Source organism: Eptatretus burgeri, chromosome 4 (genome assembly GCF_056783735.1).
Source record: "Eptatretus burgeri isolate ZD-2024b chromosome 4, Ebu_testis_v1, whole genome shotgun sequence".
Lineage (NCBI taxonomy): Eukaryota > Metazoa > Chordata > Myxini > Myxiniformes > Myxinidae > Eptatretus > Eptatretus burgeri.
The window spans coordinates 41,078,860-41,102,859 of NC_140964.1; the positions used below are offsets into that span (position 1 = coordinate 41,078,860).

A 24,000-nucleotide genomic window follows, 5' to 3' on the forward strand; every position below is an offset into this window, starting at 1 on the left:
AGGGGAAAGGATGGTTCCTCGGTGTGTGACACCAACTGTCAAACATGGAGGAGGAAGCGTGATGATCTGGGGCCCTTTTGCTGGATCCAGAGTCGGTGACTTGAACAGAGTGACTGGCACCCTGAACCAAAAGGGCTACCATAGCATTTTGCAGTGCCATGCAATACCATCTGGTCTATGCCTAGTTGGTCAGGGGTTTATCCTACAGCAAGATAACGACCCAAAACATACCTCCCGTGTACATCAGAACTACCATCGAAGAAAACAACAAGACGGTAGGCTTCAAATCATGGAATGGCCAGCACAGTCTCCAGACTTCGAACCAATTGAGCTGGTTTGGGATGAAATGGACAGAAGGGTGAAAGCAAAGCAACCTTCAAGTGCAACACATTTGTGGGAACTTCTGCAACAATGTTGGGAAGAACTTTCCGAACAATATTTGATTTCCATTGTTGAAAGAATGCCACGAGTATGTTCGGTTGTTATATCTGCAAAAGGTGGCTACTTTGATGAGTCAAAAATTTAGATTAAATTTTGTTCAACAAAACGATTCCATGATTTCTCTTTTTTATCTCCAATTGTTTATTTGTTCTCTGCTTTAATTTCAGAGAACATTGAAACATTAAAGTGTTTAAATTTCAGTAAAGACTGGAAAAATGGGGATTTCTCAAACTTTTGACCGGTAGTGTACATGCACACATACACACACATAGAAACACACATACACATGCACACACAAACACACACATATACATATATACATACACATATACATAAATACACACACATATTCATACATACACACACATATACATGCACACACATATACTTATATACATACACATATGTATATTATATATGTATATATATATATATATTATATGTATATACAGTATTATACATATTTCTGTATATCTATATTAATATTTCGGCACGCCCCTTTTTTTGTTCCACCATCAGATTTTTGTTACTGCATGAAATGAAACAAGGTTTGACATATATAGTAATGATATTATTGTCTTCCTTAAGAGGCCCCTCAAAATTCGTTTTGATCATTATGGTAGTTAAACAGTTCAAAAACTCCATTTGCAAAATGGGAGGAATTATTTCCACAAAAAAAGAAATAAAAATGTTTCCCATTTTTTAGAGGACCACGAAGATGAGTTCGGCTCATAGAATCACGCTCCATTTGGGGAGAAAACAGTTGAGTTCATACCTGACGAATTTGCACTTTCGATGTGCCGTAGTTTCTTCACAAAACCATGACTTTCTAACTAAGTACAAAGTATTTCTTTGCTTTTTTATACATGGTTGCCGTTTTGAAATTTCCATCGACCGATACCCGCTGCCCAGCCGGACCAACTGCCAACAAAGTATCGCCCGGTCAGTTACGGTTAAACCCAAAATCATGATCACCGTTTTAGTTTGGAGGTGAGTACTGACGGTGTACTTCGGTCTTTTCCGGGTGGGTGCGGGATTGAGCACGTGCACATAAAAATCTGGCAACCCAACTTGAATTGAACAACAATGGCCGCTTGATCCTTGAAATTTGAACCGACAGAAATAGCCTTCGAGCCTTCAGTGCTTCAGTGAGCCTTGAGTCTACCACTCCGTAAAAGTACTTCTTTAACTGTCTCACAAGTCAGATTTCGATCGTGATGGCAGATGCCAATAATAACAAGGAATATGAAGACTCCTCAAGCCACTCCTCTGATGAAAATTCTGTTGCAAGCATCCCCCCAAGTCCAAGCCCTAGCCTTGATCCTCACAGTGATATTGAACATCCTCATAAATCAATGGATAAAAATGATATAATATATTGTTTAAAATACATTCATGCTATCTGTCTTTTACCATATGTTGCCAGTGACGCCCGTCGAAGACGGGCACCTTTACTAGTATACATAAATACACACACATATACACACATACACACACGAAAGCTGCATTATAGTAAGCACATTATTATTTAGCCTCCCTCTATCCGGTAGATAGGAGGAGGCGTATTGCTGTTGTAGGATTTGTTTCTGCAATAAGCACCCCCAATTTTTAATGGTACCCTTGAGTTTCTTCGACCCCTTGGAGTACTATACCACTATGTAGCTTTTTCTCCCTTTTTAATGCTAATGTCCGAGGACATTCAGAATGAAATTTTGCATCAATAACAGGAATAACAAGTGAAACGACATAAAATTTCATAGCCCCTGTTGTTTTAGTAACTTTGCTGTATGGAGATAAAGGGCTCGCCCATATTTATGTACGATTAAAATGGCCACCAGTCTCCCAGTGAGCCAACTTTGATCAGATCGCAAGATAAAGTGAGGGCCGCATGTACGTCATCATGTACTGCACATGTGCCAAGTTTGAACAAAACCGGACCATGCATGTCCTAGAAGTGGTTGAGGACGTGTTCAACATCGGGGGTTTTTTAATAGCTAAAATAGCCGTCAGTCGGCCATGTTGGATCTGAACTCGAAAATGTGTATACCATCATGTGTTGTCTTTTTGCCAAGTACGGATAAAATCGGTACATACATGTGGGAGAAATGGTTGCGGACACAGACGCACGCAGGGACACGAAAATCGAGACCAAATCCATAAGCCCCCGTTTTGGACTGAGTCAAATGGGGGCTAAAAAGTATGTGGGATTGACTTTTGTTTTGACCTTGACCAAATTTTGAACTCATGACCCAATTATGGACATTTTAACATTTCACACCATACCTTGGAATTATGGACTGAGTTTTGTCCGATCGGAACAAAATTTCCCTCTCTTGATAGCCTCGAGAAAGGCACCTTTACTCATCATTTATATCATACCCCTCCGGTTAAAGGTGTGACTGGTCTAACACAAAAACTCAGTCAAGGTGAAATTGTGGTCTGAAAACAAAACCACCGTTTTTTTGTCATTGCTCAATTTTGCTAATGTGGAATCTCAAAGACCACTTGGCCTTCCAAGATGTCTGCATCATAATCGTGGACCTTCATTGAAGTTGTGCTCTTCATATTTGATTGGTGTCCTTGACCTACTTTTTTGGGGATTGTGACCTAATTAACAAAAAACACCTTTTTCGTCACAACTGGAATTGTTTTTCTCCAATTTTCATGTTGAGTTTTATGGTTAAATTGTTGATGGGGACACATTTTCTTAATTTACACTCTATTCTTAAATGTTGAAGGTCAAGGTCATATGGTGGTCAAAAAAAAAAGGCCATCATTGGCTCAAGTGCCAAGGGCATGTCACAGGTGATTTCCAGGGTTAAGCCTCCCCCGGTTGGGAGGAGGCTCACCCTGGGTGATCGCTTTGTGGTTGTCAATATCTTAGTTATTATTTTATGGTTATTATTACTATTATTACTATTATTATTGGCTAGTAGGATGGACTACTCCTGAGGCCGAGAGGTATACGCACTCACCTCTGAACTCTCTATCCTGGGATTGAATCCCAACCAGGTATAAACTCTCATCCTGGTGTGTCACTGGCAGGATGATTCATCAAAGTCTGTGCCGTCCCTCGAATGCACATTAAACTGGGTGTCCCATCTGCCAGCATTAGTTGATGGACATTAAAGATCCACCGGTGTCCTTAGCAAAGAGTAGGTGAGCTATCACCGGCACCATGAACAAATTACAAATTCCTGCTCTCGCCTCCAATGAGCACCGCACCAGTGGCACAGCCATGCTCCCAGCAATGATGCAACCAGTAGACACAGCTGCATATGAAATGAATGAATTATTAAAACTACAAGTGAATGAAGTAGAATGAACATTGCAATGGGCAATCAAAAGGTTATTGCAATGAGATACTCATAGTAGTCCAAGAGGTGCCAAACTTTTGTATTTTTCAACCATATCCCTTAACTTCATTGCACTTGCCCCATTTGTCCTTCAAACCGTCTATGGAAGTAAAATATATGCTTTTAGATTGCTTCTTGAGACATGTCTCAGTTGCTTTAGTCAGTCCCTCATTGTCGATGAATTGGCCCCGTGCAGATGGGAATTCGAATGTCAGAAAAGATAAGTCACTGGCAGGCAACTCCAGACTGAATGGTGGTGATTTATCTGCTTGAAACCACAGTCACAAATTGCAGTCTGTACAACACCAGGCCTTGCTCACTGGCATATTGCAATGAAGAAAGAGAACACCTTTGGTCATATCACCGTCAGCAATTGTCCTTGAAGGTCTGTTGCAATATTTGCATCAGGCTGATATACTGTAAGATGCACATTATTGTAGTTTGGTGAGACATACAGAATGAAGAACTCGTCTTGCTCATGAAGGCTAGTGTAGATCTGCGTCGGTGGACAGGTAGAACAATGGATGAAATCAACAGGACATTGAGTGAACTATCCTAACTGTCATGGGAAGCAGAGGGAAGCTGAAGTTTTCGCTGTTAACACTTAGAGCAAAAAAAGTTTGGGGAGTTAACCTTCTTTTGCTCCAATGAAGGGTTAACACCTGAACTGTCAGTTTCTCGTTGCTTCCCACATTGGTTGGTGTGCCTCAATAAATGTCCTGTTGATTTCATCCATTGTGAGACATATAGTCAGTCAGCAGGGTTCCCTTGGCTTCCCAAAATATAAAGAACCTTGCCGGTTACAGGTTGTGTGCGTAATCCATTGGGTGGCGGTGATCCCTTGTGCTTCCATTGCATGGATTGCAAAAAAACATTCAGGATCCCAGCAGTGAGTGAAGCCATGACACCAGTTGTCACATTAGTGATACAGTCAGCTGGATTTGCGTTGAATGGTGTGAGAACTTTGTAACATGCCAGCCGTTGCTGACAAACATGAGGACTGAATTTTCACAGTTGGTGGTGGAGGTGGAGGGGACCCATCTTGCTGAGACCTTGGACCCGCTTAAGTGTTCGTGGATAATGGTAAAAAGGCTAACTTGAGAATTTCCAAGTTTTCTGCAGATCATTTAGCAACATTAATCACGGTGATTAATGCTTTTACCTGGGCACTATTTTTTGTCGGTCGGTCGTATATTCTGGTCATCCTGACCTGGGGTTGTCTACCAGGGGCTCGTGTCCAAGGTCAGCCCCCCCCCCCCATTTTTAAACTGTAGAATATTAGGTCACACCTTCACCATATACACCAGGCATTATGGATTTATATGGAGCTGGGGCCTTCTTTACATAAATCATTGATGACTTTTCAATGTTCCATTAACACAAGATCCATAATTGTATGTAATGATCGAACAAACATCTGGATTATACTCAGAAACAACAACCAATGTCGGATTAATAAAACTAATTGCCTATAGTAATCATTATACAACTTTATGATGAACAAAGATTGAAGCTCTCGGGTGCCAATGAATACCCCGCTCCGATACATTTTGGAACACGAGTCGTATTTTTGAAATATGGGCATTGTGTGCACGACAGCAGGGGGCACTATGACCTGGAGCATGCCATGCATTGTAGTGGACGGTCACCTTCTAACAGCCGTGTGTGGTCTGTGTGAAGCTCAAGGATCATTTAATTCTTTCTTATTTTAAAAAAAAGTTTATATTTCCATCCTTCCTGTCGGTACGTTATAACATTAACAAATACATGACCTTTTATTGAGGAATTATTTTATGCAGCTATTTGTATTTTTCAAAGGGACGTGTGAATTTCAAACTGAGTTGGTGATCTCCTCCTAACAAAAAAAAAACTTTTTTTTTTACATCTGTAGCTAAAACACAAGGAAAGGGTGCACTTTCTGGAGCTTTCTCGCTATCAGCTGAAACCTGCCTTGGGCAGACAATCTTGGGCAGACAATTTGGCCTCTTGGTGGCGGGCGATTGCCTTGCTATATTCTCTGCGGAGGCAAGTCCATTCTGAACTGTGCACAGCTCATTGCGGTATACACGGCCTTCATCTGAAGTACTATTTAGTAATTGTCCTCACTTTGGGCTGCTGCAGCTGCTTCCAATTTTGATTCCTGGTCCTGGAAGCAGTCAATCGTCGTCGTCGTCATCATTCATATGCAGCACGTGTCTGCGGGTTAGCATCAGTTCTTGCAGGGGCATAGCGGTGCTGCTGATGCAATTCCCTCAGTATGTTTAGACAGGAATTTGTAATTTGTTCATGGAACTGGTGATATCTCACCTACTCTTCATGAAAGACACCGTGGGATCTTTAACATCCACCATCTAATGCTGGCAGACGGGACACACCGTTTAACGTCCATCTGAGGGACGGCACAGATTGATGCCTCGCCCTGCTCGCATAACACCAGGTTGACAGTTAATGTTAGAGTTGCCAAGATTCAAACCATGGCTACACAACTTAGAGGCGAGTACACATACCTCACTGGCTATCTTGCCCGCCCAGCAGTCAATTCCAAGATTTTTTTTTATAATTAATGGCACCTCCCGGCAGAAGGCTGTGTTCCAGACTCTGTTTACTGCCAATTTCAAGCAGAATGGTGGACTTTCGGTTTTCGATCACCTAACTTTCCGGCCTCAACTATACTTGTGCTTCCCTTCAATTCATTTGCAGACCCCAAGGTCACGCGTTCTACAAGAAACCCACACCTGGTTACCCTTCCTAAGTCTAAGCTGAATCCTCACCTTCATTCCTTCATCCCACTTCCTCTCGTCTGTGGAGCAGACCCCTTGCGTCTGTTGTCTCATGCTCTTCCCCTCAGTCTTTAAAGACTGCTGCCCATTACCACGTCAGGCTTTCTGCTATCTACACCCCAACACTCCCAATCTTCCACTCTTGCTGACCTGTGAACTGCTCGTCCGCTCTGCTGCTCCCATTCTTATACCGCAACGTGTGCGGTTTTGTTTGCCTGTCTTCCTAAGCATGTCTGTCAACTTGCTGCCCTGTATTGTTTTGCTCCTCTATGAGCCTCGACTTCTGTATTTAAAACCGATTTGGTTGTACTCCACATGCCTGCTCAGGATTGAATTGTCCATCCTGTCTACTTTTGTCGTTTGTCGACTTGAAAACATCTCATGTTGTATGTATTTTATGGCCTTGATAGTCGTGTGTTGGCCAGCGCAGGTCTACGTTGAAGGTCTACCTCCCACAAATAGAAGAAAAGATAAATTAATTATGACACCGAGTTGCAGAATTCATACTCTTGGATTTTTGTCAGCCCAGTGAGGTACAGCCCATAAAATGAGGGAGGGAAGGATACACTCATTCTAATGCATGAAACATAGTGTGATTATGAAAGCTCAGGGGCCACATCTTAATCAGATGCAGCACCCATCCACTCAATTTACACATTTTTACCTTTTAACTTTTATCTCCTCACCTATTCTCATCTCCCTGCTTTTCAACCCCCCCCCCACCCCAAACCTCTTTTCTATTCCCACCATGCCACCCCATCCCCATTCCCACTGTTGACAGCTGGTGCAGCATCAGGCCGCACTCATGGCTGCCACACAGAGTGGGTACCTTACACCCATCTCTGCCTTTTCTGCTGCCCAAATGCACCACGTGTCAGCACTCAATGTCAACAGCCTGGCAGCGACCCCATTGCCTCCCACCTCAGGTAATCAGTTTTCTTGAGGCCTGTTTGTGCCAGGCATTCATGAATCAACCTTATTCCAAATCCAGGCGGGGCCTAATCTCGTGTTAAGTGCTGCTCTAAAGCACAGTAGCGGTACATTCCAGTATTGTGGGTTGTTGGATAGTTGGTGAAATGGCATGGCACAGCATGAAACAAAGTATTACTGTCCGAACAGGCGGAAGTTCTCCCCCGGGCATAAGTGCCCCGACTGTGCCAGCAATTGCACAGCCCATCACCATAAACGGCTTCACGCCCATCGCACCACAGCCTAGTACCCAGCCAGATGCAATCTACAGCAACGGTATCCACCCATACCCAGGTGTGACCACAACTCTTGCTATGCATGCCTCTACACTAAAAAAAACATGTGCAAAAACTCTCTCACAAACGTCACGTACGTTCATCCATTCATCTGCCGCATGCTTACACTTCTTTGCACACACACCCACACACCACAAGCATAAACATACATATCCAAACACATATCATATTATGGATCATACATGGAAAACTAATGATATCTTTAAAGGCTTTTGAAAGGAAAGTTAAACATCATCTGGCAAATGGTTCCAATGCAAGGTGACGTCACTCATCTTGTATAGTACCCCTTACATAATCTCAACCTGCTGTATACCGTGTCTTCTTACCTGGTTCCTTAGCTCAGAGCCCAGCTGCTGACTGTCTTCAGGCACCGTATACCAGCATACAGCCGTACACAGGTACAGCCTGCTCTCTGACGCTCTAAAATTGCTTGGTTCTCAGAACATCGTACGGCTATCTTGTTGTCCCATATTTTGTCCCATTTATGCCCCTTTTGCAATAGTCTTGCCCACTTCTACTACATTTTCAATGCATGACCTTGCAATAACTATAGCAAAACTTTTCATGACTAATAATGCGACATTTAATTGTGGTCACTGTCATTTATTTGACAGTTTGTGTTGTTGATGATGTTGGTGGTGTCTCTGTGGGTTTATGTCTAAATATAAATCATATTCATTTTTAAATCATGTATAATATATAAATATATATATATACATATATAATATTAATTATTAATCGCCAGAGTGCAAATACATTTTAATTTATCCTTCTTTTAGCAAGGAGCAGGCAACAGCTAGCTTCAGTTTCTCACTTACCAAGTCCTGATGGTGCAGGAACCACATAGAAACTCTTGAGGTATTCCATTCCAAGTTGCCCACCTAAATGAAAACTGTCTGCTTGTTGCTTCTTCTTTTTTTTGTCGCTGTATGTGTGACATTTCAGCCACTTATCCGGTGTATGGGCAAATCAGCCAGGGATTTGCACATCCAGCAACACTTCAGCCTCAACAACAAAGAGAAGGTGAGAAATCTCATCATAAAAACCCATTCTTCAACAAAGATGTGGTCTCAAAAGGCATGTGGTTGCATCATCTCGATACAACTTATGATTTAAATGAATGATGTAATGATCTATAGGTACTGTGCAGCATCGTTGGTTCTATTATGTTGAAGGATATAACACAAGAATGTTTATTCGTTTTAAAATGATTAATGCACTTTTATTGTCTTAGTTCTATCTTTATCTGTCTTTAATTCATTTCCTACACCAACCATATGAGAGTGTTGAGAATGTATAATTACATTACTAGTAATGAGCACAAATCCGATAACTGTATGGCTGGAGTGTATGTGTATGCTTGAACCAGAATCATGTGGGTGGGAGAGTGTGAACGACGTTTGACCCAGAATAATGCTGCTTGGCATGTTTGATTCCACTCGAGCAAGAAACGTATAGGCATGGATAGTGAAGTGGATCTATCCCATTGGCAGTCATTAAGCAGGCCCACCCTGTTGCTATTCTGGTCAAATCTGTGATAAAATGGAGTCCTGGAGAGAATGAGATTGACAGTGTGGCGGGGGACCCAGAGTGTATGTGTGTGGTGGCACTTGGAGATATTGCATCGCCTTATAATCCAAAGGTTCATTTGTCAAATAGAACCTTTTGATTCGAAGGGGACAATTGGTGAGATGCCAAAGAGGGGACACAGGAGCCACAAGGTGGAGTTCGAAGACCAGAGCCTGTTGTTCTTGATTTTGGGGATCCACGAACTCGTGAAATTTACGAGGAATTAAGGTGCAGGAGGAGGGCATTCGGCCCATCATGCCTGCGCTACACCAATACCAGGTTTAATGAATCCGTCGATACCCCTTCCCTTCGTGTGCAGCCTTTTGGCTGCTACACTGGTCCTCATTTCGTCAAGCTCGGAAGGATGACAGGCTGAGTCAACCCCCTGGTGTTAATTCATCGGAAACGGGGCTTGAACTCAGGACCCTAAGATCCCAAGCCATCACCCTAACCACGAAGCCAACACCAGGTTCTAGATACTGGGACCGGAGCTGAAAACCTGTGTGGGATGGATGACCTGATGAGATGAATAATTAACAGTCCTGAAAGGAAGAATGAAATTGAAAAGACTGAAGAAGTTCATTCTATAGATGAGGGAAAAGAGGAATGCATAAGTGGAGGTGAGCAGTGAGCCTGGATTTTGGGAGTAAAACCTGAAATGGTATACCATGTATGCCCTGGAGAAACTTGGTTGGAAAGGAAGGGTGTTTCAGGGGTATGTGCACTCACTTATGAGTTGTCCAACCTGGGTTTGAATCCCAGGCAAGTGAAAACTGTCATCCTATTTTTTTTTTTGTTTCATGCAAAGTGATTTATCAATGTGTGCACCATCCCTGGGATAGACATTAAACTGGGTGTCACATCTGCTGCATTGGATTTTAAAGATCCCACGGTATCCTTCGTGAAGAGTTGGTGAGCTTTTGCCAAAACCCTGACTAAATTCAAAGTTCCTGTACCCTCTGCTAACTCAGGTTTCAGAATTGCTATCTGTCCAGTATTTTTTTGTCCTCAAATCACTCACAATGTGTGTAGGCGTGCCTGTGTGCGTGCGTGCGCGCGCCTGGTGTTGGCTTTAATGGCTCGAGTGGTGGGTTTGGGATCTGAGGGTCCTGAATTCAAATCCCATTTGTTTGTTGAATACCAGGTGGGGTTGACTCTGCCTGTCACCCTTCTGAGGTCAGCAAAATGAGTGCCAACTTGCTGGTATCCTGTGTCGGAGTGGCGACCCGTCCAGGATTGTGTCCAATAGCCAAAGAGACTGCTTAGTCAGCATCAACGCTCTGCACATTGTATGGTCCCGATGGATGGATGCAGATACATATATATATATATATATATATATATATATATATATATACATATATGTGTATGTATATATAATATAAATACATATATGTGTATGTATATATAATATAAATACATATATGTGTATGTATATATATATATATATATATATATATATATATATATATATATATATATATATATATATATATATATATATTCCTTCCTTTCTTGGAACAAACAGTATGCGAGAACTGGAACAGTGCTCAAGGTTCAGAACTAGATTTGGCTCACAATGGATGGGAGGATCAGAGCTAAATTTGGCTATAAATGGGTAGGCAGTTCAAAACCAGATTTGCCTCTCAATTTTCAGAAGGATTGGAACTAAATTTGGTTTTAAATGGCCAGTTCAGAACTGGCTTTGTCTAAAAATGGGCAGGAAGTTGAGAAGTTGCTGGCTTTGTTTCTAAATTATTGGGAGGATCAGATCTAGATTTTGCTCAAATGGGCAGGAAGTTCAGAACAAGCCAGCATTTTCTCTGAATGGACGAAAGGATCAAAACTAAATTTGTCTCAAAATGGACAGGAAGTTCATTAGGAGCTGGCTTTGTCTCTAAATTGGTGGAATGATCAGAAATCGGTTTGGTTCTAAATGGGCAGGAGGATCAGTACTAAATTTGGCTCTAAAGGGACAGGAAGTTCAGAACGAGCGAGCTTTGCCTTCAAATTTATGGGAGGATCAGAACAAAATTTGGCTCTCAATGGGAATGAAATTCAAAGCTATCCAGCTTTGCCCCTAAATTGGCGGAAGGATCAGAACCAGATTTCTCTTTCAATGTGTGGGAGGATCAGCACTAAATTTGCCTCCAAATGAGCAGGAAGTTCAGAACAAGCTGGCTTTGTCTCAACATATATGGGAGGATCAGAATTAAATTTAGCTGTAAATGGGAATGAAGGTCACAACTATCCAGCTTTTCTCCTAAATGAGCTTGAGGAGGATCAGAAATTTGGCTCTAAATTGGTAGGAGGATCAGAAATAGATTTCACTCTAAATGGGTGGTTGGATCAGAAATAGATTTGGCTCGAAATGGGTCGGAGGATCAGAAATAGATTTGCCTTTGAATAGGTGGGATGATCAGAAATAGATTTATCTCTGAATGGGTGGGAGGATAAGAAATAGACTTGGCTCTAAATTGGTGGAAGAAGCAGAAATAAATTTGGCTCTAAATGGGTGGGATGACCAGAAATCAATTTGGCTCTCAATGGGTGGGATGACCAGAAAAAGATTTGGCTCTAAATGGGTGGGAGGATCAGAAATAAATTTAGCTCTAAATGGGTTGGAGAGGAAAAAATAGATTTGACTTGAAATTGGCAGGAAGAGCAGAATTGGATTTGGCCCTAAATTGGCGAGAGGAGCAGAAATAGTTTCTGCTCTAAATGGGTGGGATGAAGCAGGAAATATATACATGGCTTTAAATGGGTGGGAGGAGCAGAACTATATTTGACTCTCAATGTTGGGAGGATCTGAACTCGATTGGTCTCTCAATGTTGGGAGGATCTGAACTAGATTTATCTCTCAATGTTGGGAGGATTTGAACTAGTTTTGTTTCGCAATGTGTGGGAGGATCTTAACTAGTTTTGTCTCTCAATGTGTTGGGAGGATCTGAATTAGATTTGTCTCTCAATGTTGGGAGGATTTGAACTAGATTTGTTTCGCCATGTGTGGGAGGATCTGAACTAGTTTTGTTTCGCAATGTGTGGGAGGATCTGAACTAGTTTTGTCTCTCAATGTTGGGAGGATCTGAACTAGTTTTGTCTCTCAATGTGTTGGGAGGATCTGAACTAGATTTGTCTCTCAATGTGTTGGGAGGATCTGAACTAGATTAGTCTCTCAATGTTGGGAAGATCTGAACTAGATTTGTCTCTAATGTTGGGAGGATCTGAACTTAATTAGTCTCTCAATGTTGGGAGGATCTGAACTAGATTTGTCTCTAAATGTTGGGAGGATCTGAACTAGATTTGTCTTTCAATGTTGGGAGGATCTGAACTAGATTTGTCTCTCAATGTTGGGAGGATCTGAACAAGATTTGTCTCTCAATGTTGGGAGGATTTGAACTAGTTTTGTTTCGCAATGTGTGGGAGGATCTGAACTAGATTTGTTTCTCAATGTGTGGGAAGATCTGAACTAGTTTTGTCTCTCAATGTGTGGGAGGATCTGAACTAGTTTTGTCTCTCAATGTGTGGGAGGATCTGAACTAGATTTGACTCCAAATGGGTGGGAGGATCTGAACTAGATTAGTCTCTTAATTTGTTGGAGAATCTGAACTAGATTTGCCCCTCAATGTATAGGAGGATCTGAACGAGAATTGTCTCTCCAATTGTTCGAGGGTCTGAACTAGATTTGCCTCTCAATGTAAGGAAGGATCTGAACTAGATTTGACTCCAAATGAGTAGGAGGATATGAACTAGATTTGTCTCTCTATTTGTTGGAGGATCTGAACTGTATTTGTCTCTTCATTTGTTGGAGGATCTGAACTAGATTTGCCTCTCAATATGTGGGAGGATTTGATCTAGATTTGATTCCAAATGGGGAGGATATGTACTAAATTTTTCTCTCCATTTGTTGGAGGATCTGAACTAGATTTGCCTCTCAATTGGTGTGAGGATCTGAACATGATTTGTTTCTCAATGTGTGGGAGGATCTTTATGAGATTTGGCTCTAAATGAGCAGGATGTTCAAGACTAGATGTGGCTCTTCATGTTTTGTAAGTTCTGAATGAGATTTAATGAAATTCTGCAACTTTATGAGGAGGTGAATCCACTCAATCATGCAGGAATATTTGTCATGGATAATGAAGTGGAGCCACCACTTAAGCTTTTCCCACTTTGGTATACTCCATTCATGTTCCAATCAAAATTAAATAAAACAAGTTGTGGTGGCCAGCGAGACATAGTGTTCAGGTCAGGTCAGTTACGGGAGCATGCACCAGAGTAGCGCGACAGAGTGTTGGGATGGCCAAAGAGAGCTGAGTGATCCAGACTGCACATCATGGTGTTGGAAGACATTTAAAGAGGACTCAAGACATGGAGTTGGTTTTGTTTTCCATGTGTTGTGGTACCTGGTTATTCAGGAGCTTTTATGGGCCAGGGTTGGTTGTGGAGTGGTCCAGAGCAGTGACCGTGTGGCCTATTTTCTCAATCTGTGTGAACATCCCTGTAGCTGTGAGCAAGTTTGGCTGGAGGTTGAAACATTGCGTATCTTTCGAGCTGCAAAACTGTGATTTCATTTCAACAAAGACTGTCACCATCCTTCATGATACTGTCCTTCATAATCTCCCTTAGCTCTCCTCAAGAACAATGTGCCCAGATCAGACCTGGAAACTTAATACTAAATGAGAAAAGCTGAGGCCTGAAATTGTAATCCCTTCCTTTTTGTGTTGTCCATGTTTGTGTTGTTTATCAAAGTTATAATCTTGAACAATTTGTAAAATAACCTCTCCATATTCATATTTTATAGCCTAGCTACTTTATACGATCACCTTCACTTGTGGATTTAAATTGTGTTTGATTCTTTGCATATATATTTTGAATTTTATTGTTTGAGGAATTGACCCTGTCGTTAGTGAATTTACTTTGTATGTAATAAATATCCAGTTTATTTTTTGCATAAATTGTCCTTGTGGTTCCTCGCTTGCTTCCAATTCCTGCATGAATAATTGTTGAATCGATCACCTCCACAGGATTTGTCATTTGGCTATTTTGTACTTGATAATTGCAATTGAAATTGCTGCTTGGCTATTCTGGCAACAGAGTTGTACCAAGTCTGGTCATTAAGACGTGACAACATTACTTGATCATGCAGTTCCAAATACGATGTGCTCGGGCGACATTCAATTCAATCCAAAATAATTTCCAAATTTAGATTTCCTAAATTAAGGTGCTCGATAAAAGAATATATATATATTCCTCACCTTTTAATAGGCTGACTTCTTTTCGATACGTTTCTTGCCACCAAAGTTGCAATTGGGCTGTTAGGATGGCCCAGACCGAGCAGTATGCACACTCACCTCTGAGCTGTCTAGCCTGGGTTTGAATCTAAACAAAGGTTTAACTGAAAAAGTCAATTTGAGCTTTTCATTGAACACACCTGCTTGGTATAATTCCTTCACTGTTTTGAATGAATGGTTTGATCTGCAGACATCCCTCATGTGCTCGTTTTTCAGTCTGTCACATCAAATAATTTTCATTACATTGTGTCACTGCGTGCGTCCCTCTTCTCTCCTTACTCAATATTGAGGACCATTTACTTGTATAAAGAAAAAATTGGTGAATCTTTGGCCCTCTCAACATTCTTTTTCTTGAATATTTCATACACCACTTTATGCATACACCTCCTCCTTTGAACTTATTTTATATTTTCCCTCCAATTAAACTCTAAATATCAACTTAAACACATGCACATGACCATGTATTCACATTCCCTTAATTCTGAACTGAAATGTGGAGTTCAAACCATAGAATGATGCTCATCTTGTCCAGTGTATCTGTCAATTGCTTAGGATCTACGCAGCAAGGTAAATGAAAAGTAGTTTGTCCTGGATAACCATACAGTCTTTTTTTTTTTTTACAGATAAGCACCTCATTGTTATTGCTTGATGCATTATGGCAGATGAACCTTGTATCGCTGTTCACACTGATTGGAAATCTGTCGACAGTCCATGAGCAACCAAAGCTTGTGAAACCTCCCTCAAGTGCTAACAGATGTGTTCCTTTGAATATTTATTTCAGCACATCTGGTGCTTGTCACAATACCTTCCATGTGTCGATGGGCTACATCAGTCATGATCCACTTTTGAGTGCAAGTGCTTTTTTGTAAACAAAATATAGGCTAATGGAAGAGCAAGCCAAGATAGGATATAAAGGCAACAAACTGACAGTGTATGGCAGTGGGTAGTGGGGCAACAAGTGGATGAAACAAGCAAGGGGACCAATGAACAGGATAAAGGAGAAAGAGGTAGGGGGAGGGGGGGGGAGAGTGCAGTAACATGTAAGAAGAGGGTTGGGTTCGGGAATACTTCCTTTACAGGAAATGGTAGGTGTTTAATGGATTATTTGATTCCTTCTGAATAGATATGCTGAATACTTTAAAACCTCAGTTAATCACATGAGAAGGCATGCCTTTTAGGCCATCACAAATAATTAACCACAATGGATATTAACCATGGATGGGTAGAGTATATATCCCCCTCGCATCGCCGGGTGCACAAGGCTGCCGACGCAATTTAATTGGCTAGGGGGCAAAATCTTGGATGGGTCACCACTCCAACACAGGGACACAGAATACTCGACTGGTTCACCTTTCCCCAGAAAGCTGGTACTCATTTTGTTGACCTCAGAAGGATGGCTAACTGAGTCAACTCCCAGTGTTATTAGTTGGCACGGCCAAGGCTTGAACTCAGGACCATTACTGTAGTGGGCACCAGGAAGCAAATGCCACACCAGCTATTGCTGCATGCATCCTCTCCACACCTATTATAATAAATAGAGGTTTGGTGGCTGTAATCAGGTCAGCAATAGTCACTCGTCGATTGGTCATGGCACTGACCAATTGGGTGTGACCTTTTTTTCCCCTTCACTCGTTGATTGGTCATGGTACTGACCAATTGGGTGTGACCTTTTTTTTTTCCCCTTTCACTCGTTGATTGGTCATGGTACTGACCAATTGGGTGTGACCTTTTTTCCCTTCACTCGTTGATTGGTCACGGCATAGCAGTGATTGCAATATTGGTGATTAAGGTGCGGCATCTTCATCACACACTTCCCTCACCTCTCATCGTGGTGATTACAAATTGGTGATGATTGTGCGGAGTCTTTATCACATGCTTCCTTCACCTGTGTTCTCTCACCTCCCACAGTGGTGATTACAATATCGGTGATTACTGTGCGGCCTCTTTATCACACGCTTTCATCATCTCGTGTTTCCTCACCTCTCACAGCAGTGATTACAATATTGGTGATTACAGTGCTATCCTTGGTAATTTTACATTTATTTGACTCCCCGAACAATAAGAGTCCATCTTTGTTCAGTGGACTGATAGAAGTAGCCCCACTTCGGTAGACGGGGGTGCTTACTACTCCATATAATCTTCTATACTCTAAGAGAGCTGTTTGTGTGTGTATGTGGGCATGTACTGTATGTTGTGTCGCTATTTTTCTCAGAGATGGACAAACAGTTATTTGTCAAACGTTCAAAGGTTAAACAATGAGTGTCGAGGAGTGTTTTAGGTAAAAAAAAAAAAACAAAAAAAAAACATTTTTTAATTTTGAAAGGAAAAAGTTGGATTTTGGGGATTTTTATTTTTTTTTAATCGCTCTGTAATTCTTAAGCTCTTGTAACTATGTGAAAGGTAATATTAAGTGATCCCTGACCCCATTCCTTAGGGGATGTAGGGAGGTGTTTTAGCCCCCCACAAAAAACATAGAAAAAATTACAAAATTTGAATCCTTCAAAATGCCAACAACATTAGAACAGCACCAGGACCCCTGTATATGTGTGTCACTGATCACTGTGAAGCCTTTTCTTTGATTCCTATACAATTCCACACCCCTGGCCCAATCTCCACCAAATCTTGCATACGTGCTGGAGGTACTCAGGGTCAGGTCAAAATAACCCAATCTTGATTGGGTGACCCAGCTTGTGTATGTTTGTGTGTATATGTACACACACATATATATATATATACAGTGGTGCCCCCAGAATCCGAATTTAATTCGTTCCAAGAGGCTGTTCGGATTCCAAAAAGTTCGGATTCCAAAACTATTTTCCCAAGAAGAAATAATGGAAAGTGAATTAATCCGTTCCTGGACCCCAAGAAAACCCACTTTCAAGACACTTTCAACTGAAATTACCCATGTTTAAGGTAAAATAAGATGAGTAAATGACCTTTTCTGGGTCATGAATCTTTTTCCAAGCCTGGGGGGATGAGCAGGAGCGTTGTCACTTCTTCCATCAGGTCTGGATGCAGCTCCGGCCTATCAGTGGCCATTGGGATCCAAAATGTAAACTGTTCAGCCTGGTGGAGGTATGCAATTAACCATGAAGCACCAAATAGTGTTTTATATGCCAGTACACTCTGTGGAGACACTAACGTGCCGTTTTCACCGCACGGTTCCACGGGAGAGAATCAAGAGGTGAAGCGATTGGGTGACGCAGCATGACGTTACTACCGTGCTCGCGAAAAAAAACGTTGAGTTCGTTAAACCCGATTCGTCAGAGGGTTCATTGAATGAGTTCGCTTCACGACGGGTTTTCGCGCTTTTATCGCTTCTATGTTTTTCAGAATCCTACACACGGTCGATTTCAGCAGCTCGAACATGGCAGCGAGATCAGACACACGCGTACCACTCTCATGCTTAGCGATAAGTTCTTTCTTCAACTCAATTGTCGTTCTCACGGACTTCCTCTTATTCCTATTTGCTTCACTACTCTTCTTGGGTGCCATGGTGAATGCACAAGGGTGATAATTGAAAAACAAAATGCACAAATCAAGGTGAAAACACGAGGTAAAGTAGCGATCGACACATGAGAGATGCTTTCACGAGTACTTCCACCGCCGAACTGAATGAACAAAGCGCGAAGATGCGGGTCGAACAGGCGGGGGAGACGCACGTGAACAAACATGAACGCCACGTTGTGTTCGGTTTTTGAAAATGTGTTCGGTTTTTAGGGCAAAATTTCCTCGAAAAAATTGTTCGGATTCCAATTTGTTCAAACAATGGGGCGTTCGGATTCTGGGGGCACCACGGTATATTGTTGCGGGCCGGCGGTCGGGTGAGAAGACCACTAGGAGGGAAGCTATCTTGGCTCCCACCAGACTCCCCGGAATTGTAGGCCATCTTACACGGATAATTCCGTGACGCAGCGGGTCGCTTAACCGACCGTGGACGCCAATATCTCAACCGCGTGACCTAGGGTCCTCCTGTCTATGGGTTAACTGGGTTACCTAATTAATCATGTAATTTAATTACAGGGGAACACACCCTCGGTACGCCTTGTCCAAACCGGATCACTCTACCAGGCCGGATCATTTTACCAGATCAGATGCAGCCGAGCGACACTGCCAAGGATGTACCGGCTAAGAGGAACGTATCGTTGAGAATAAAGTCCCGGCTTAACGAGGATACGGACCATGCTGGACCAATGAAAGAAAAGACAAAAACGAGCAGGGAACATTTCTCATAATGATTTATTATCAAGCAGGTGAGGAAGGGTATGTGGTACAATCAATAGATTTATTGGGGTGTGCAAGCAGAGATAGGGAAGAAAGGTGTAGTGCGACAATAAACAAGCAACTTAGGAAAGTGGACGCAGTTCAAACCTAACCTGAAAATAATAACAATCTTCTGCGGGCGTACTTATATAGAGAGGCACCAGGACACACACACACACAGCCACAGAAAACCTGATGAAGAGGATTTGAAGCAAGACAGGAGAGGAGTTGAGGCTATGGTCTCTCGGTACCTTGGTATAATTAATACGCGGTACCCGAACACGCCACCAATACATTTGGGGGGAATGCTCAATGGTGAGGTACACCCCCTGACGGCTGGCGCATTGTCTCTTGCTTTGGGCATCTCGCGTCGAGACCGTGAGCATGAAGGAGGGGCTTGAGTTGGGAGGGAGTCCAGAGTGAGTGTGCGGAGTGGTAGGAGGGACCAGGTGGGTGGGTGTAGTCAGCATCGTGTAGGCGGAGAAGAGGAGGAGTCGAGGTGATGACAATAGAAGGCGGAGTCGAGGTGATGATGACAGTAGGCGGAGTCGAACACCAGCTTGAGCGGGAGGCGAGACAGGGCAGAGAGCGAGCGAACGGCCCCGCCCCGACCTTTATAGGCCCCGCGGCGTGGGTTGGGGGGGCACCCCGAAGTGACGCGTCGTCACCCGAACCGCGTGCTCTGATTGGCCCCAGCCCCCCGCGCGGCCCGGCCTTGATTGCCGGAAGCAGTAACATTCCACTTCCGGAAAGGTGACCCCGAGCCGTAAAAATGTCTCGCTCTGACCCCTCGACATGATACGAATCGCCCACACCGAACTCCGCATCATGAATTGCCTTGCAAGAACCCCCGGGCCGTGCCCTGACGACCAGTCGAGGGTGGCATTAGTCCCTAATGCCTGCCAGGGCGCCTCCGACTAGCGCTGATCAATAGCTGCTCCATGTGCACCATGTGGCCCGAGCTGCACAACATGCCTCTGCCCGATCGCAGCCCCGCTGGCCGCAGAGGCAAGAAGACGCTCGCCGTCCGCGGCCACCAGTGAGGACCGAAGGTATGACGTTATGGCGAACCCATGCACAGACAGTAAGATGTGTCCATTCGTGCCCCGCCCTGTATGATAACAAAGTGTCGCAAGCGGCGCACGGGTCTGCCTTCGAGCACATTCCGTACAGTGCGCATAGATCCGCCATTACGCACATGGCCAGCGCTCGTGTTCGCCCGATTCTGCTATCGTGTGCATGGGGCGAAACCCGATCGATATAATTAGTCCAGAAATGGGTTGAAAGGAACGCACCACTTGCGCCTTGCACACTCGCATCCCGCCCAACGTGGCTTGGTTGTCCTTTTACTATTATTCGCCTCAATTGAGGGATCGCTTGAGGATGGGAGCTCTGTGCTGTCGATGCTCATCTGGTGTTTGACCGTCCTTTCTAAGGTGCTGTTTCTTCCATCTCCTCAGTAAGTGTTCCGTGCAGCGTGGGCGTCGTGTTGGGTGTGTTTCCTGTCCATTGGGTGGAAATTACCGCTGCACGTGCGTTTGGCAGGTTGTGTTTTGTACGCTGGGTTGTGGGTGTAATGCCTGCTTGGCCTTTGCTGAGGACCCATCTCACAGCGGAGGGCACACGTGGCTCAGATTTACCTCAGGAATAATCAGAAAAGAAGAGTAGGAATGAAGTTAGAAATGAAATGAAGAAGGAATGATGTAAGCAAACCTAGCTATGAGATCCTCACAATGCACTGCCCTGTTGTCCCACTACACAAAAGGGAAGGGACTATCTCCACGTATATTAATCGAATAACTGTCTTGGGACCACTATCTGTTGAATGCATGCGGTTCCGAGAACCGCAACAACATATATATATATATATATATATATATATATATATATATATATATATATATATATATATATATATATATACATATATATATATATATACATATATATATATATATATATATATATATATATATATATATATATATATATACATACATATACGTACAGTCAACCCCCGCCTCATCGCGGTTCACCTATTGCGCCCCCGGTTCATCGTGGGTTTTCCCTTGGAACGTAACTAATTTTTTCTGCGGATTCCCCTGGTACATCCCGGTAATAGCATATAAAATATAAATTATTTAAGCAATAAATTATAACGCGTGGTGCTCGACCAGTCACACAACGCACGAGACAAAGTTTTGCTTGTGAACTTCGAATATTTTCTATGTTTTTTCTCCAAGCCCCACGATGCCGCCCAAACGCCCTGCACCTTCTGAGGCTTCTGGCAAGGAACCGAAGCGCCAGAGGAAGGTCCTGGGACGCTCCAGGAGAAGGTTAAGGTAAAGGTGCTCGATATATGCTTCGGGAAGGAAAAAGGTTTGCCGCCGTTGGACGAGCATTGCTCATACCCAGCACCTCAAAACCGACCAGCAGAGACTAGTCGATCTCCGGCACCTCAAACCCAATCACTGCCAAACCGACCAGACCAGATGAGTCGATTTTGGGGAGGCGTCCATTCATCGCGGATTTTCACTTAGCGCGGGGAGGTTTGGAACGTAACCCCCACGAGAAACGGGGGATTACTGTATACACATACACATATACACACACACACACACACACATACACACACACAGTACTTGGTAGAGCATATACCTCCACCAGGGTGAACAGCTTATGTTTTATATCCCACGTCCCACTGATGGGCCGGATCTGCATCCAGACTTTAAACAAAATCTAAGTAGCTTGTTCTCCTTCACTATCCAACTTATCCCGAAATTTTTGTCATATTCCGTCCACAACTTTTGAAATATCGTGCCACATATTGTTTTGGACTCATCTCTCAATGGTGAAGAATCACCTTAAAACAAAATTGAAAAACTGTCGTATCTGGATCCGGATCTTTACCAAAATGGAATCAATTCATCCTTATCACCTACATAACTTATCCCACAAGATTAATCCGAATCTGTCCGTTGCTTTTTGAGATATATCATTTTGGCTCTACCTCTTGATGGTGAAGAATCACTGAAAAAACTCTCGGATCTGGACCGAGATCCAGCTTTTCACCAGAATCAAATCAATTAATCCTTGTCATCACTGTGACAACCCCCAACCATTTGGTGGGCAGGTCATCAGGCTCTGCTCCCGAGTGAAATACTAATACAGCCGAAAACGCCACCCACGGGCACGATTCTGAAAAGGGCTGACACAACAGGAGGGACCGCCCTTCCAGTCATCTAATGAGCGGATAAAAACAAAAAGAACAAAAACTCCTGTGCCAGTTAACGACCTGGGACTTCTGACACAATTAACTTTATAACAGTGCAGGAAAATACAGACATGCACACAGTAGCCTACAAAAGTATTCATCACCCCCCCCCCCCCAATCCACTCTGACCAAATTTTTCACATTTTGATGCCACTTGAACTTATTTCATGATGCTTTCAAATACAACTCAATACACAGTCTTGTCAAAATATTCCAAAGTGATAAAGCTAAAGAATGCAGATGAAATGTGATCGAGTTAGTAGATAAAGAGAGAAAATCGTAAGATTCTCAGTTGCATACAGTACGTATTCAAATTCTTTGCCAAAGTCACTCGTTATCTCTTTGAGTATGGTGAAATCCATAATTAAGAAGCAGAAGACATATCAAACCACCCAGACTCAACCCAGATCAGGTCGCCCAACTAAACTCAGTTGCTGCGCCAGCAGAAACTGGTTTGGGATGCCACTGTAAATCCAACAATGACTTTGAAAGATCTGCAAGGCTCTATGTCTAAGATGGGGGTCAATGTTCATCAATCAACAATATCCTGTTCCCTTCACAAAGCTCGCCTCTATGGACAGGTGGCAATAAAGAAGCCATTCCTGAAAAAGATGAATCTAAAAGCTCGTATAGAGTTTGCAAGAAAAAAAACATCTTCATGATACTGCAGGCATGTGGAGAAATGTTTTGTGGTCAGAGGAGACAAAAATTGAACTTTTTCGTCTAAATTCAAAGCGTTACGTCTGGAGCAAGCCAAATACTCCACTTCACCCTGTGAATACCAACCCTACTAGCATGGTGATGGCAGCAACATGTTATGGAACTGCTTTTCATCAGCAGGGATGGCAAACTTGTCAGGTTAGAAGGGACAATGGACGGTGCAGAGTACAAGAGAATCCTTGATGTAAACCTGCTTGAGTCAGCCATGAATCTGGAACTGGGTAGGAGATTCACATTTCAGCAGGACAATGATCCAAAGCACAAAGATAAAGCCACAATGGAGTGGCTGAATATGAAGAAAATAAATGTTATTGAGTGGCCAAGTCAAAGTCCTGACTTGAACCCAATTGAACATTTATGACGAGACTTGAAGATTTCAGTCCATCGACGATCTCCATCAAACTTGGCAGAACTAGAGCAATTTTCACATGAAGAATGGGCAAAGATTTCACCATTTCGATGTGCAAAGCTGGTACAGACCTACCCCAAAATACTCGGGGCAGTCATTGCTGGAAAAGGTTCTTCCACCAAGTACTGACCTCAGGGGTTGAATACTTTTACAACCAATGAATTTCGATTTGTACATGTTTTTTGCAGGCATTCCTGACATGTATCCTTCAATTATAACAATGTTTTGTTTGATCTCTTCAGTTATGAATAAAAAATTTCATTTGGAAAAATTGTCTACATAATTCATAATTCATACAACTGTGGCATTATTGGAAGGGGTGAATACTTTTGCAGGCCACTGTATTCATATACATATTGTTGCGGTCTTCGCGCCCGCCGGCGTGCGAACGGCCACGTAACTCGAATCGCGGCACGTCGCCCACCGGACGGACAATCCAGTCGTGACCCTCTCGGACTAACGCCGGGAACCAGTCACGGGTGGACCTTTCGGTCTCACCGCGATCGAGCCAATCAGCCCCCGCGTGGGATAGGGTTGCTCGCCAAATTCGAACTACCTAAGTACCCACGCGGAGGGTAGACCGGGCGATCGCACCTCGCCGCAGGTCGACTTCGGACACGGGCCACTTAAGC

The 24,000-nt window shown here is 43.0% G+C and overlaps 1 protein-coding gene across 8 annotated transcripts in view; it reads left to right on the forward strand.

Annotated features, from left to right (window-relative positions):
• LOC147027869 (CUGBP Elav-like family member 3) overlaps positions 1-24,000 on the forward strand; it is a 404,118-nt gene that overhangs the window by 349,234 nt on the left and 30,884 nt on the right. For all 8 annotated transcript variants that reach the window (XM_085877579.1, XM_085877580.1, XM_085877581.1 and 5 more), the window contains exons 7-10: positions 7,359-7,503; positions 7,697-7,840; positions 8,181-8,240; positions 8,788-8,865. In XM_085877579.1, coding sequence (XP_085733705.1) covers positions 7,359-7,503; positions 7,697-7,840; positions 8,181-8,240; positions 8,788-8,865 — 427 coding nt within the window. The remainder of the gene's footprint in view (positions 1-7,358; positions 7,504-7,696; positions 7,841-8,180; positions 8,241-8,787; positions 8,866-24,000) is intronic.